Raw genomic sequence first — 14,646 nt, 5'->3', positions numbered from 1 at the left:
ATCTGGGGTGCCTGAAGAGAAACTCAGGCAACCATTTTTCCCTGGATCTCGTGCAGGCCTTGGTTAGCAGCAGAGGTGGGTTCCTACCACTTCACACCTATTCGGTAGAACCGGTTCGTCAAATCTACCGAACAGGTTAGAAGAGGTTCCACCAGTGGACCCGGAAAGCAGGCCACACCTACAGAAGAGGTTCCAAACTTTTTTGAAACCCACCACTGGTTAGCAGAGAACAGAGGCCTAAAACACTGTAGTGAGATCAATAGTGCTAGATTTCCCACTCCTGATCTTGAGTGTCTCTCACTATTTTAGGCCACTTTTTTCTGCAAATGCACCGAAGTAGGCAAAGGAACCGATGGCTCGCAACATCATTGCAAGGTACCGCATTTTTCGGAACATAAGACATACCCAGAGAAGGAAAACAAGGGAAAAAATAGTTTTTTGCCTCCATGCATTCTGTTTTTGCCAACCCTGGCATCCAGAAGCACTCTGTATGCCAAAAACGGTCTCATTTTTGGCCTCCCAAACCCTCTGCATGTTTTCAACCTCCCCAATGTCAAGGAGGATGCTCTGAGTCACATTGCATGAGGCCTTCGCTCTTGAATTGGATTTGGAAAATGCTCTTCCATGGGCTGAGTGTGAAAGTTCTGTTCTCACACAATTTTGGAGGTTCCAGAGGACAAATGACAACACACTCCTCACACATGACCTCCAGAGGACACACAAAAGCACACCTTGTTCTTCTCAGCCTCCACAGATAGTTTCAAATAGAAATGGAACAATACAGATAAGAAATGGCACAGAAAGCATTTAAGCAAAGAGACATTGACTCTTTCCTTCCTTGGAGCATGAGAAAGCCAGATACTTTCCTTCTCCCTCCCAGGAGACAATATTTGATTAGTGGTTTTTTAATAAAAAAAACCTAACTATAATCTGTCTTCTTGAACTGTCTGACTGGGGACTAGAAAACTCTTACCCAAAGAGACCACATTCCTATGATTTTCAAGCATGACTTCCGAATGCAGCTCTTTCTGGTCAGGATCCATCTGAGACCATTCCTCCTCAGAGAAATACACAGCCACCTCTTCGAAGGATACAAGACTCTCCTGAACACAGAAAAAAGAACAGAGGATTCGCAAGATCTGTTTATCTTCATCAATGATTTAGCCAAGAGGATAGAAGGAAAACTCATCAAATTTGCAGACAAGACCAAATTGACAGGAATATCAACACTCCAGAAGATAAGCTCCAGATATACAAGAATTGACAGATTGGGTCCCATCTAATGAAAGGAAATCAACAATGGGAAATGTAAGGCTCTACATTTAGGAAAGAAAAACCACATGGACAGGCATAGAATAGGCGATACCTGGATCAACACTAGAAAGTGCAACAGGGATCTTGGAGTCCTCATGGACAACCACTTAAACATGAGTCAGCAGTAAGCTACAGTTGCCAAAAAAAACCTCAAACAGAATCATAGGCTGCATTAAGAGAGGGATAGAATCAGGATCAAATGAAGTGTTAATACCACTTTATAATGCCTTGCTAAGACCACACTTGGAATATTGCATCCAGTTTGGGTTGCCAGATGTAAAAAAGATCTAGAAAGAGTGCTGGGAAGAGCAACCAAAATTATTAGTCGACTAGAGGCTAAAACATATAAAGAACGGTTGCTGGAATTGGGTATGTCTATTGTCATGAAAAGAAGGAGTAGGGGAGACATGATAGCTGTTCCAAGAAGCAATGGGTGGAAACTATTCAAGGAGAGAACCAACCTACAAGTAAAGAGAAATTTCCTGACAGTGAGAACAATTAATCAGTGCAATGACTTGCCTCCAGAAATTGTGGGTGCTCCAACACTGGAGGTGTTTATGAAGAAATTTGACAGCCATTTATCTGAAATATTATAGGGTTTCCTGTCTGAGCAGGGGGTTAGACTAGAAGACCTCCAAGATCCCTACCAACTCTTGTCATTCTGTTCCTCTGTTCCCAAATTCCTAAAGCAAAGCTATGTACTAAGTTAAATGGCTATGCTTCACACGTCCTAATTTTAGATGAGAAAATGGGAAAATCTGAAAATTGCTTTCATTGAAGAAATATTTGGGGATGTTTTATCAAGTTGATTGATTCTGCAGAACTTTCGGTGAGTTTCAGTAAAGTAATCCCACTTCAGGATCAACTGATCTATCACTCTGTCCATCGTTGATTGATCTAATAATCTGACCCATTGGCTGAAAGGAAGAAAACCAAAAAATTCCGCTGGGAAAGTCATTTCTCAGCCATTGCAAAGCGGGAATGTTTGATCTCCTAATTGAGGCGTAAATCAGAGGATTGGAAATAATTTTGTAGTTCAAAGTTCCATGATTACATGCTCAACACGGCCACTCCCTTTGGATTTTAATAGTCTGCTTTATTTTTTTAATATGGTTTATTTTTGAACTACAGGTTTTGAATGAGGCTTTTTAAAAATGGTAATGTGGCAATTTGAGTATTTAGTTATTTTTCATTAAACTTGCATAATTCCGAGTCAAAGAATTAATAAAAAAATGGGTCTCTAGCAGTTCCTGCCACTGTGATGCGTTTATTCCTATTTCTTGAAGGACTTTTTAAAAATTGCTTCTTGTAATACAATACAATGGCAGAGTTGGAAGGGACCTTGGAGGTCTTCCAGTCCAACCCCCTGCCTAGGCAGGAAACCCTCTACTGTTTCAGACAAATGGCTATCCAACATCTTCTTAAAGACTTCCAGTGTTGGGACATTCACAACTTCTGGAGACAACTTCTGTCCACTGATTAATTGTTCTCACTGGCAGGAAATTCATCCTCAGTTCTAAGTTGCTTCTCTCCTTGATTAGTTTCCACCCATTGCTTCTTGTTCTACCCTCAGGTGCCTTGGAAAATAGCTTGACTCCCTCTTCTTTGTGGCAACCGTTGAGATATTGGAACACTGTTATCATGCCTCCCCTACTCCTTCTTTTCATTAAACTAGACATACCCAGTTCCTGCAACCGTTCTTCATATGTTTTAGGCTCCAGGCCCCTAATCCTCTTTGTTGCTCTTCTCTGCACTTTCTAGGGTCTCTGCATCTTTTCTACATCGTGGTGACCAAAACTGAATGCCGTATTCCAAGTGTGGCCTTACCAAGGCATTATAAAGTGGTATTAACACTTCACGTGATCTTGATTGTAAACTTAAAAGTTGGAGGAGTGCCTAGAAGAAGATAAACAGAGGAAGCTATGCTGACTTACAGCAAGCTGAACCTGCTATTCTGCTCTCCATGTTGTGGAATAACACAGAAATGATCCAGGCCAAACAAGTGGGGGGGGGAGAAGGAGGGAGCACTCTGCACACCCGCTTCACTTCCTGAAGGGAGAATACAAATCTAATAACTTCCCTTTCTTACTTGATTTGGAGGTTCAACCGTTATTTGATTTCCATCATAAAAACCAGAAACCTTCATTCTTTGTTTCTCTGTAAGGAACAAATAATTTCAAAATGCATAATTAACAAAATAGGAGGAGGTATTCTATACAAGAGAAGAGAGAGTGAAAAGAAGACAGATGGGCAATTGGGAGGATTTTCCATTACCTCCTGAGCTGTCCTGACTTTGATCTTCCCAAGGGATCCTCCTGAAAAATAACTCCTGAGGGGGATTTGATGGGCTCTTCCTTCCCTCAGGATCTCTGATCTCCACATTGCAGCCCTTCAAATAGGAGGAAGGAAAAAAGAAGCAGAATTAATGTACGTCACACAACACAAAGTGGATTCTTATATTTGGAACACAACCTCAAAACCCCCAATATCCACCTGTGAGATTGAATGAGAAAACAATGGAACAACGTCCTACAAGAATAGGTGAATTGCCACGTATGATGAAGGCCAAAGAGGGGTGAAGTATTCAAACACTTTCTCTATTCCCTTCTGAGGTCCCTAAAATCTCTCACCTGCAATTGGACCTGCTCCTTCTGCTCCTCCGCCTGGCTCAGGAGGAAGCCTTCCGCCAGGGCCACCGCCTGGGAGCTGCTCTCTGCTCCACACTCCCGAATCCAGCTCTCCATCTCCGGAGGCAGGAGACCCAGGAGATGCTCCAGAACCACCAGGTCCAGCATCTGGGCTTTGGAGTGTTTTTCTGGTCTCAGCCATCGCCTGCAAATGTCATGGAGTCGGCTGCAAAGTCCTCGAGGACCTTCAGCCTCCCAGTATTGGATTAAACCCAAGGACTGAACTTCGGAAGGGAGGATGGTTTCCTCCTCCAGCATCTTCTGCCCAGTCCTTGTCCAGAGCTCCCCTCCCTTCCCAGGCTGAGCAGCCGAAGGGCCTTTTTTGCTTCCCTCCTTGGCAAAAGTTTGTGTCGCCATCCTTTCTCTGTCCTGCAGAGCAACTCCAGATGGGTCCAAGGACTCTGGTGGGTCTCCAGATGCCTTTTCCTTCACGGGACCATTTCTGGTGCCCCAGGACGGATCCCTGCAGGTTATTCTGCTCTTTTGTCCCCCCCCCCAACAGAAAATTCTGCCTTTCAAAGACCCCAAATGGCTTCCAGTTTCTCTATCTGAGATGAAAAGAAAAAGAAAAGCCAAGAATTAGAAAGTGGAATTCAGCCACTGAACAACCTTCACTCAACCCGCCCGGAACCCCAAGCGGCTCATCCCAGCGCAGGGCCGGGAAGGAGGCAGCTGGAGAGGCCGCCAAGCTTCTCTCCCCCTCCGGAGACAGGATCGAGCCCTCGGGGAGCCTGGTGCGAATTCTGCCTCCTCCTCGCCCGGCTTCTCTCCTTTTCCGCTGGGCCTCCGCAAAACGGACCCTCCCCTCCCCCCACTCGGGCTCTTCCCCGGATCCTCGCTTCTCCCTGCAGAGAGAGGCGGCTGGGGAACATGGGACCCAAGAAGAACCTCACCCCCCTCACTCTCTCGCAGCCTCTCCGCCTCCTGCGGAGCCCCAGGGGTTAAGGAGGGCGAGTGGGTGGCGTCCTAGAGAGGCAAGGCTCATTGATGTCACTTCTTTCGCTGCCTCCTCTAGAAAGCCAGCCGTGACGTTCGCCCTCCAGTGGGCCAATGGGGAAGCGCCTGGAGTTCCCTTCCCTTGGCAGAGGGCGCCCCCTGGAGGATTTGGGGCAAAGTGCCAGGATTCTATTAAGCAAGGGGAAGAGGAGCGTGGCTGAGGGGAAGGGAGAGGGCGGGGATGATGGGCTTGGTAGTAGGAAGAAAGGTTCCTCTCAATGCCTCCCTGTTAGGGAAAGGCTTCAAGGTCTCCAGCAGCTGCACTTTCTCCATCTTCCTCTCCTGCCGGGGATGGAGAAAAATATCTCAGAAGGATTTGAACTTGTCTGTCCCTCTGACAGCTCCAAGGGGGCCAAATCCTGTCAGAAACGACCGAGCGGTCAGAAGACGAGGACCAGGAGGCTCTCTGGGGAACCCCCCCCGCGAACTCTGCCCTGAGGAGGAGGAAGATGGGTCACAGGCAGGGAAGCCACAAGCAGGAAAATAAGTGGGGGGGGGGACAGAGGAGGAGTCACATTCCAACAATGCTGTTTATTCAAGATAAGAGCAAACTATAAACCAAACCCAGTTTCCGACCGACTGCTCATTATAAGGGAAGCTCTCAGCCAATTAACCAATAACTTGAAAATACATCCCACACTTGCACGGCAGTCGGAAAAGCCTCTGCTCGTGCTGCGTGGACGTAACACCCCTTCCCACCCGCGGGATGTTCCATTAATTTCGTACTACACAAACATAATTGTCCAGATACATTAGTCTTCAATGGCTTCGTGTTGACTTGCTGCACTCTTGTATTTCTTGTCGGGCCCCATGACTTCTGTGATATGTGCCGGCACCCATAGAGGTTGACCAGTATAATTTTGTGCATATACTCGGTCACCTTGCTCAAATGTTCTGACCATCTGAGTTTCTATCAAATAATCTGGATGTATTCTATCTAAATTTGTTCTCAGGCAGTGACCCATACGTAATTCAGCTGGGCTCCTACTGGTGGTTACACAGGGAGTGACGTGTTGGTGACAAATACTTATTAAGTTTCTCCTGATAGTCCCCAGGGTCCATCCGAGTCAATGCCTCTTTCGTCATTCGCACCATTCATTCCACTTGTACATTACTTGTGGGGTGAAATGGCATGACAAAGGCATGATGTATTCCTTGATTTGCTAGGAATACCTCGAATGCAGTTGCCGTAAATTGAGGCCCATTGTCCGATACCAACATATCCGGCAACCCATGTGTTGGAAACATTTTGTTTAATACCCTGGTAACAGCGTCCGTCATAGTTGACCTCATCATGGCCACCTCCAGCCATTTGGAATATGCATCGATGACAATTAGAAAAGACATTCCATTTATTGGCCCCGCAAAATCAATGTGAATTCTATACCAGGGGCCTTTCGGTGAATCCCAGTCCTGTGGTGGCTCTGAAAGAGGTGCCAGTCTCGATTCCTGGCATGCTTGGCACAATGCTATCCACTCTGTGATATCTCTATCTATATTTGGCCACCACAGATAGCTATGAGCCAACGCCTTCATCCTTAGGATCCTAGGGTGGCATTTATGTAGCATCTCTAGCAATGATTTCCTTAGCCTTGAGGGTATCACTACCCGGTTCCCCCACAAAAGGCAATACTTTTGCACGGAAAGTTCATACTGCCTTACATGGAATGGCTTAAATTCTACACTTCCTGTCTCTTTAGGCCATCCCCTCTACACCCAGTTTAACACTTGCATGATTGTTTGATCTTTTCTTTAAACTCATTTGTTTTTTTTATTTCTTTAATTTGATACATACAGCTGCCTTTCTCAGATGATTCATCTCTGGCACCTGTGGAAAGAGACTGAGGAGAAAGGGGGGGGGGAACCGGTTCCAAAATGGAGGGAAACCTTGAAATCTCCAGTTATACCAGAAATTTTACCTCACAACCAGTCTCCTTCATTGTGAAACGAAGAGGGGGGGAAATGGTGTCTCGTCTCCTGCTGGAGAAAAAGGTGGAATTGTCAAAGTCAGAAAGGGAAAAGGAAGATAAAGCTAAACTATGAAGAGGAAGGGGGGAAAAACCATTTTCACGTAGGGATTGAGGGGGAAATGCCCCTCCAGAGATGACAGTAGGAAGCTGAAGCCCTTTGGGGAATTTAAGGCGTGAATCCCCCTCCCCCCCCACTTTCTCAGCTTCACTCCCTCAGCGGAATTCTCTCCTTCAGACACAAAGGACTCTGCTTGGAGACAGATGATGCTCAAGTACGGAGAATTCTCATTGGTTCTGCTGCTTATGCCCTCCCCCCCCCAAGTCAAAAGTCTGAGAAAAAGGCTCCCCCTTCCAATTCAGACCCCCCGAGTCTCCTCTGGGGTTGGAAGCATCTTGCTGGGACACCCTCCATTTCACAGATGAAGATTTCTGCTGAAGGAAGAGTTTCTGCGCTGGATGAGAAGTGGGGAGGCGCACCCCATAGTCAGGGAAGACTTGGGCGTCACGGACACTATCACCCCCAATCCGAAGGGAAGTCATGGAAAATCCTCAACTAAACCAGGAAGAGGGGGAGAGAATCTGCAGGGATCCCACCTAATCTAGCCAGATATTCCCCCTACCAGGGGTGAGAAATCAGAAGGAGCTGCTTTGTCCAGATGTTCTGAGCAAAAGAGATGGGGGTTTCAAGAAGGGAAATCGCATTTTTCTCCCCTGAAGCGAAGCTGCGCCTTTCCTGAGAGAGCCGAGAAGAAATAGATAGCAGAAGGCTTATTCCACAATTCATGAGAGTGCCTTCCACAGCTTCATTTTCTTTTTATATTTTTGCTTTTAAGATCCAAGAACTATTCAACAAAGGGGGGGAAACCCAGTGTTCCGCTCTCTATCTTTTGTTCAGTCAAAGCAACTTATTATCATCTAAATTCCCACACTCTGAAAATTGCTTCTCTTAGCTTTTTAATCTTCGTTTCCACTTTTGCCTCTAGATGGCACTGTTACTCTGCTCTTTTATTTCTTCTATTCTTGTATTTCACAAATCCATTTTAAAATGCTATATTTCTCGCAATAATAAAGTTCATTCAAAATTATTTCTTGGAAAAATAAAGTTCATTTAGTTCCATTAATCAATCACTGATTCCTAATTTAATGTTTAAGATATGGTGTTTATGTTTAAGATATAATGTTTAAGATAGTGTAAAAGAGAAAGCTTTGGTTTTATTGTCATGATGTCTGCAGCTGGTCCAATGAAAAACTGTACAAAAGAGATGGATTGCATCCAAGAAAGGGACTGAGTTACTTGGAATTAAATTCACAGATTTTCTTGATAAACTTTCTTGATAAACTGATAAATTTTCTTGATAAAGAGCCAAGGTGGCGCAGTGGTTAAATGCAGCACTGCAGGCTACTGCTAGATCAGCAGGTCAGCGGTTCAAATCTCACCGGCTCAGGGTTGACTCAGCCTTCCATCCTTCCGAGGTGGGTAAAATGAGGACCCAGATTGTTGGGGGCAATATGCTGACTCTCTGTAAACCGCTTAGAGAGGCCTGAAAGGCCTATGAAGCGGTATATAAGTCTACTGCTATTGCTATTGCTATAAAAAGAAACATTTAAACTGAACAGCGGGAGCAGAGAATTAATTTATACAGAACATTTCTGTCCCCAGTAATCTAAAGTTCATAGGATTATCAGTGCATATAACATAGATGTTTGTGCGGGTAAGATTATCACTCCTACTGTCAAGCAAAACCAAGCATTTAATAGTGAGTGCCATACCATGTGCACGAATCATACAGGTGGCAAGAAAATAGGGGCAGTCAGGCATAACACAGGTTATGTAGATAGTAAACATAGGGTTAATCAAAATGGACTCAAATGTCTATACACCAATGCAGAGTATGCAGAATAAACAGGGTGAATTAGAAATTCAAGTAAATGAGGGCAGATACGATATTGTTGCCATTACAGAAACTTGGTGGGATGAAACTCACAAATGGAACATACAGCTAGAAGGATTTAAATTATTTAAAATAAATAGACCAAATAAAACAGGAGGTGGAGTTGCACTATATATAAGAAATAACTACATATCTAGAGAAATAGAGCACAACAATGATGAGAACTATCCTGAATGCATTTGAGTCACTATTAAAGGTTGGGGGGCGGGAATGACATATGGCAATGTCATTACTACAAAGTCTATACTACAGGCCACAGAACCAAGCAGAGGAAGTAGATGAACTTTTTGCTAGTCAGCTAACTAAGGTATGTAAGAAGCACATCACAATAGTAATGGGGGATTTTAACTACCCTGACATCAACTGGGAAACAAATTCTGAACCAAGTGGAAGATCCAACAGGTTCCTAACAAACCTAGCAGGCAACTTTGTTTCCCAAAAAGTAGAGAAGGGAACAAGGGGATCAGCCATATTGGACTTAATTCTCACTAACAGAGAGGAAATGATAGAAGGTGTTGAAGCCACAGGAACCCTGAGAGTAAGTGACCATGCAATATTGGAATTCAACATTATGCAAACACAAGTAGTAGAACAAAGTCAAACTAGAGTCTTGGACTTTAAGAGAGCTAATTTCAATAAACGTAGAGGGAACTTGGGAAGAATTCCATGGACGAGAATCCTCAAGGGGAAAACAACTCAAGAAGCTTGGGAAATTTTGAAAAATGAGATTACAAAAACCCAGTCTAGCACAATACCAATGAAGAAGAAAAATAACAGCTCCCAAAAGAAACCAGCATGGCTGCATAGAGAACTCTCTGACAAATTGAAAGACAAAAAAAATAAAAAAAGTGGAAAGAGGGGGACATAATGAAGGCAGAAGATCAGCAAATAGCCCGAGCATGTAAAGATGAAGTGAGGAAAGGTAAGGCTCACAATGAAGAAAGGCTTGCCACATAAGTAAAAAACAACAACAAAAAAAGCTCCTTCCAACATGTTAAAAACAAGAGAAAAGTTAAGGAAACAATTGGTCCATTGCTGGGAGAAAGTGGCAAGAAGGTGACAAGCAACAGGAAGAAAGCAGAACTATTTAACTCATTTTTTGCACCCGTCTTTACACAAAGGGATAAAACAGTCCAACCTATCAAAAACAGCAAAAAACACAAAAAACAAGATTAGGAACACAAGTTGAAATAGGGAAGAAAATGGTAAGTGACCACCTGTTTATCCTAGACGAGTTCAAATCACCAGGGCCAGATCTCAGAACCACTGAACTATATCTTTCAGAGATCCTGGAGCACCGGGGAACTGCCAGAGGACTGGAAAAGAACTGATGTGGTTCCCATCTTCAAAAAAGGGGGAAAAAACAGATCCAGGAAACTACAAATCTATCAGCCTGACCTCAATACCAGGAAAGATTCTGGAAAAGATAATCAAGCACCAAATTAGCGAACACCTAGAAGTAAACAATGTAATAGCCAAAAGCCAACATGGGTTTGTCAAAAACAGATCATGCCAGACTAATCTTATTGCATTCTTTGACAAAGTGACAAAATTAGTGAATTTAATTCCTAGATGTTTAAAATGAAGGAATAACAAGAGTAAATTGAACATATAATTTAATAATAATAATGTACCCATGTATATTTGATTGACAATTTCTGATTCTATACACAATTGAAAGCAGTGATGCACAAATGTTTGTGACCAAACGACATGCTATACATATATGTAATTGGTAATATTTTTATGCTATATGTTTGTTTTCTAAAATATGCACTTGTATGGATTCGTTTAAAACAGGAAGAGTGAAACTGTTGGAAATGAGGAATTGAAAGTAATGTACACAGGTGTTCACAGAAAGGGACAGTTAGGGAAGTTGTGAAGCAAGTATGCAGTTAGAAGAACAGTATAAAGGTTATGAGTTCAAGATCGGCTCAGGGCGCTTTGATTTATAGCTGTCCTTGTAGAACATGCTATTTCTCATTGGCCCTCTGCATTAATAGGTTAATGCAGTGTATTACTGTTATTATATCTCTTATATCTCTTCATTTCTAATGTTCCAAATTATTAGAAACAATAAACCTCTGATCTTCAAAGTAAGAATTCTTGTTTGTGTTGTTGCATTTGTTTCCTATTGGAATTTTCTTATGAGTTTTTTGGTGCCGTCAGCCAGGAAAAAAGAGTTGCTGGAAGAGATCTGGTATCCATCTGGGATTTTTTACAACTTCCTGGCTTTTGGCCTCCAGATAACCAGAGGCTGCTCCTTTCGAACACAATCTTCTTTGGATCAGAGGTAAGCTGGAAGTTCCCTCTTTAGGAACATAGTTAGATAGGGAATTTGCTGTCCTTTAGTTAACTAGCTAAAGCCTGCCCCACAATTTGGGTGCAAGTGAAGGGTCACACCCAGACTTGCTTTAAGGACAGGTTTCTCTTTCTTTCTCCTTTACCTGTTGTGCCTTTTGGGCAAAACAGTCAGGGCTGGTCTCGTGGTTGGGACCCCAAAAGGAGCTGACTCCCCTGGGAACTGATCACTCCCTTGTATAGGTAGTTGTGGATGGGGTCGTGCCCGTTTTATTATACTTTGCCAAATACTTTATACTTGGCTTCTCTTCTGTATACATAGAATAACAGAATTGGAAGGGACCTTGGAGGTCTTCTAGTCCAACCCCCTACCTAGGGAGGAAACCCAATACCATTCAGACAAATGGTTATCCAACATCTTCTTAAAAACTTCCAGTGTTGGAGCATTCACAACTTGTGGAGTCAAGTTGTTCCACTGATTAATTGTTCTGTCAGGAAATTTCTCCTTAGTTCTAAGTTGCTTCTCTCCTTGATTAGTTTCCACCCATTGCTTCTTGCCCGGCCCTCAGGGGCTTTGGAGAATAGTTTGATTCCCTCTTCTTTGTGGCAACCCGAGACATTGGAACACTGCTATGTCACTCCTAGTCCTTCTTTTCACTAAACTAGACATACCTAGTTCCTGCAACCGTTCTTCATATTTTAGTCTCCAGTCCCCTAATCATCTTTGTTGCTCTTCTCTGCACTCTTTCTAGAGTCTCCACATCTTTTCTACATCGTCGTGACCAAAACTGAATGCAGTATTCCAAGTGTGGCCTTACCAAGGCATTATAAAGTGGTATTAACACTTCATGTGATCTTGATTCTATCCCTCTGTGTTGGCTTTTTTGGCAGCTGCTGCACACTGCTGGCTCATATTTAAATGGTTGTCCACTAGGACTCCAAGATCCCTTTCACAGTTACTACTATTGAGCAAGGTACCACCTATACTATACCTGTGCATTTTGCTTTTCTTGCTTAAATATAAACCTTAATTTTTTCACTATTGAATTTTATTTTGTTAGATAGCACCTAATGTTCAAGTCTGTCAAGATCCTTCTGTATCTTAAGCCTAGTTTAGTTTAGTTTAATAGAATTTGTATGCCGCCCATTCCCATTGGGACTCTGGGTGGCTCACAAGCAAGATAAAAAAAAACATTTAAAAAATTTAAGAAAAGATACAATTATTAAAATAATACACCATCCTTTCAGTCTAAGTGGGGCTGGATATAATCAACAGCCCCAGGCCTGCCGGAACAGCCAGGTCTTGGTCGCTTTACGGAGAGTAGTAAGGGTCCAGATCTCTATGGGTAGATTAAGATTAAGATTTAATTTATTTGTATGCCGCCCTTCTCCAGGAGGGACTCAGGGCGGCAAACAACTCAAAAGGGGAAAGGGGATACAAACACAATACATATAATTAAAATACACAAGAGTCATACGGCCATACAAGTCGAGAGGGGAGGGGAACTCATCAACCCCAGGCCTGCCGGCACAGCCAGGTTTTGACGGCTTTCCGGAAGGCCTGGAAAGGGGTGAGGGTCCGAATCTCCGCGGGGAGTTCATTCCAAAGGGCCAGAGCTGCAACAGAGAAGGCCCTCCCCCGGGTAGTAGCCAGATGCCATTGGCTGGTAGACGGAACGCGGAAGAGGCCGACCCTGTGCGATCTAATGGGTCTATGGGAGGTAATTGGCAGAAGGCAGTCTCTCAAGTACCCAGGTCCAATACCATGAAGGGCAGATCGTTCCACAGGGCCGGTGCAGCTACAGAGAAGGCTCTCCCCCGGGTGGCCGCCAGCTGGCATTGTCTGGTCGATGGCACCCGAAGGAGGCCCAACCTGTGAGATCTTATTGGTCGTTGGGAGGTGAATGGCAGGAGGCGGTCTCTCAGGTAGCCAGGTCCTATACCATGTAGGGCTTTAAAAGTAACAACTAGCACCTTGAAGCGCATCCAGAGACCAATGGGGAGCCAGTGCAGCTCACAGAGGATAGATGTAACATGGGTGTATCTAGGTACACACATTATCGCTCGCGCGGCTGCGTTCTGGACCAACTGTAGTCTTCAAACACTCTTCAGGGGCAGCCCCAGGTAGAAAGCCTATCTTCTGGAGTCTTGGCTAATCTTATGTAGATTCTGCTATGAGAAATAAGAGGACTTGTCAGGCACCACTCCATTACATAATTAGGAAAGAAGACTAAGAGACTCCATGGATTGGAAATCAAAAGTACTTTTACTAATTATAAATGGTAAGCGAGCAGTAGCAAAGCAAAGTCTGCTTAATTTGGCGCGAAAGCAATTGATATATAGAATAGCCCGTTCCCCCCCCCCTTAGGATCAAAGCTCCAGTCCAATCATAAGTCCTTCAAGTGTCAGGTGTGAGATAACTTCAAAAAGACAGGCCGAAAGATGGAATGTCGAGGCCGTTGATGCAGGCGGGAAACACAGACGCATGCGCAATCCCAACGACTGGTACATCCTAGAACATTCCTCCAGCACATCAATTAACCCCTCCCAAATACCAGCCCCCTCTTCCCGTTCCATGGCAGCTGAAGCAACAGCAAGGCAGAAGCTGACATCCGGCCGTCCCCCGGAAAAAGGCTGTCAGGCCTGGAAGAAAAAAACAAACAAAACAGACAAACGACAAAACACAAAAAGAAGAGGGAGGGGAGAAAAGTCAAGGCTTGTCGGGATAAGCAGCATAAAATTTCTGTAGCAGGCGGGGAGCACGAACGTGGGATTTATCAACCCATTCCGTGTGGGAGGGGGGAAAGTGCTTCCAAGCCACCAGGTATTGGATGCGGTTACGGTGCCTGCGGGAATCAAGAATTTCACGAACTTCAAAATGATGTTCCCCATCAATCAGCAACGGAGCAGGCGGAGGTTCATCTGGGGGGCGTAAGTGGGAAACCCGAACAGGTTTGATGAGGTTGATGTGGAACACCGGGTGGATTCGGTTGAGGTGTTTAGGCAATTGTAAACGAACAGAAACAGGATTGATGACTTTCACAATAGGGAAAGGGCCAACATACTTGGGTCCTAATTTCTTTGATTTTTGTGTAGTGTGCAAGAATTTTGTGGACAAATACACCAAATCCCCAAGGCGGTATTCATAGGGCTGAGAGCGTTTTTTATCAGCTTGCTTCTTATGGGCCTTATGGGCAGCGTCCAAAGTGGAAAGAGTCAGAGGCCAAATGCGACTGAGACGCTCACTCCAGTGCGCAACCGAAGGAACTTGTGGTTGGTCAGTAGGCAATTCGGGAATAGGAACAAAATCTTGGCCGTAAACGACCCGAAAAGGGGTGAACCCCGTGCTGGAGTGAACCAAGTTGTTGTAGGCCACCTCAGCATGTGGTAACAAGTCGACCCAATCGTCCTGTTGATAATTGATGA

The 14,646-nt window shown here is 44.2% G+C and overlaps 1 protein-coding gene across 1 annotated transcript in view; it reads right to left on the bottom strand.

The window, feature by feature from the left end:
* Nucleotides 1-14,646, bottom strand: part of LOC148047340 (uncharacterized) — a 33,931-nt gene that overhangs the window by 4,938 nt on the left and 14,347 nt on the right. The window contains exons 3-4 of the mRNA XM_087711384.1: nt 3,404-3,471; nt 974-1,103 (exon numbers count right to left, since the gene is read on the bottom strand). Coding sequence (XP_087567510.1) covers nt 974-1,103; nt 3,404-3,460 — 187 coding nt within the window. The 5' untranslated portion in view covers nt 3,461-3,471. The remainder of the gene's footprint in view (nt 1-973; nt 1,104-3,403; nt 3,472-14,646) is intronic.

Source organism: Thamnophis sirtalis, unplaced genomic scaffold (genome assembly GCF_051295495.1).
Source record: "Thamnophis sirtalis isolate CommonGarterSnake01/CBP01778 unplaced genomic scaffold, rThaSir2_p1.2 scaffold_3, whole genome shotgun sequence".
Lineage (NCBI taxonomy): Eukaryota > Metazoa > Chordata > Lepidosauria > Squamata > Natricidae > Thamnophis > Thamnophis sirtalis.
Note: the sequence above shows the minus strand (reverse complement) of the source record. Positions and strands in the feature narration are given on the sequence as shown.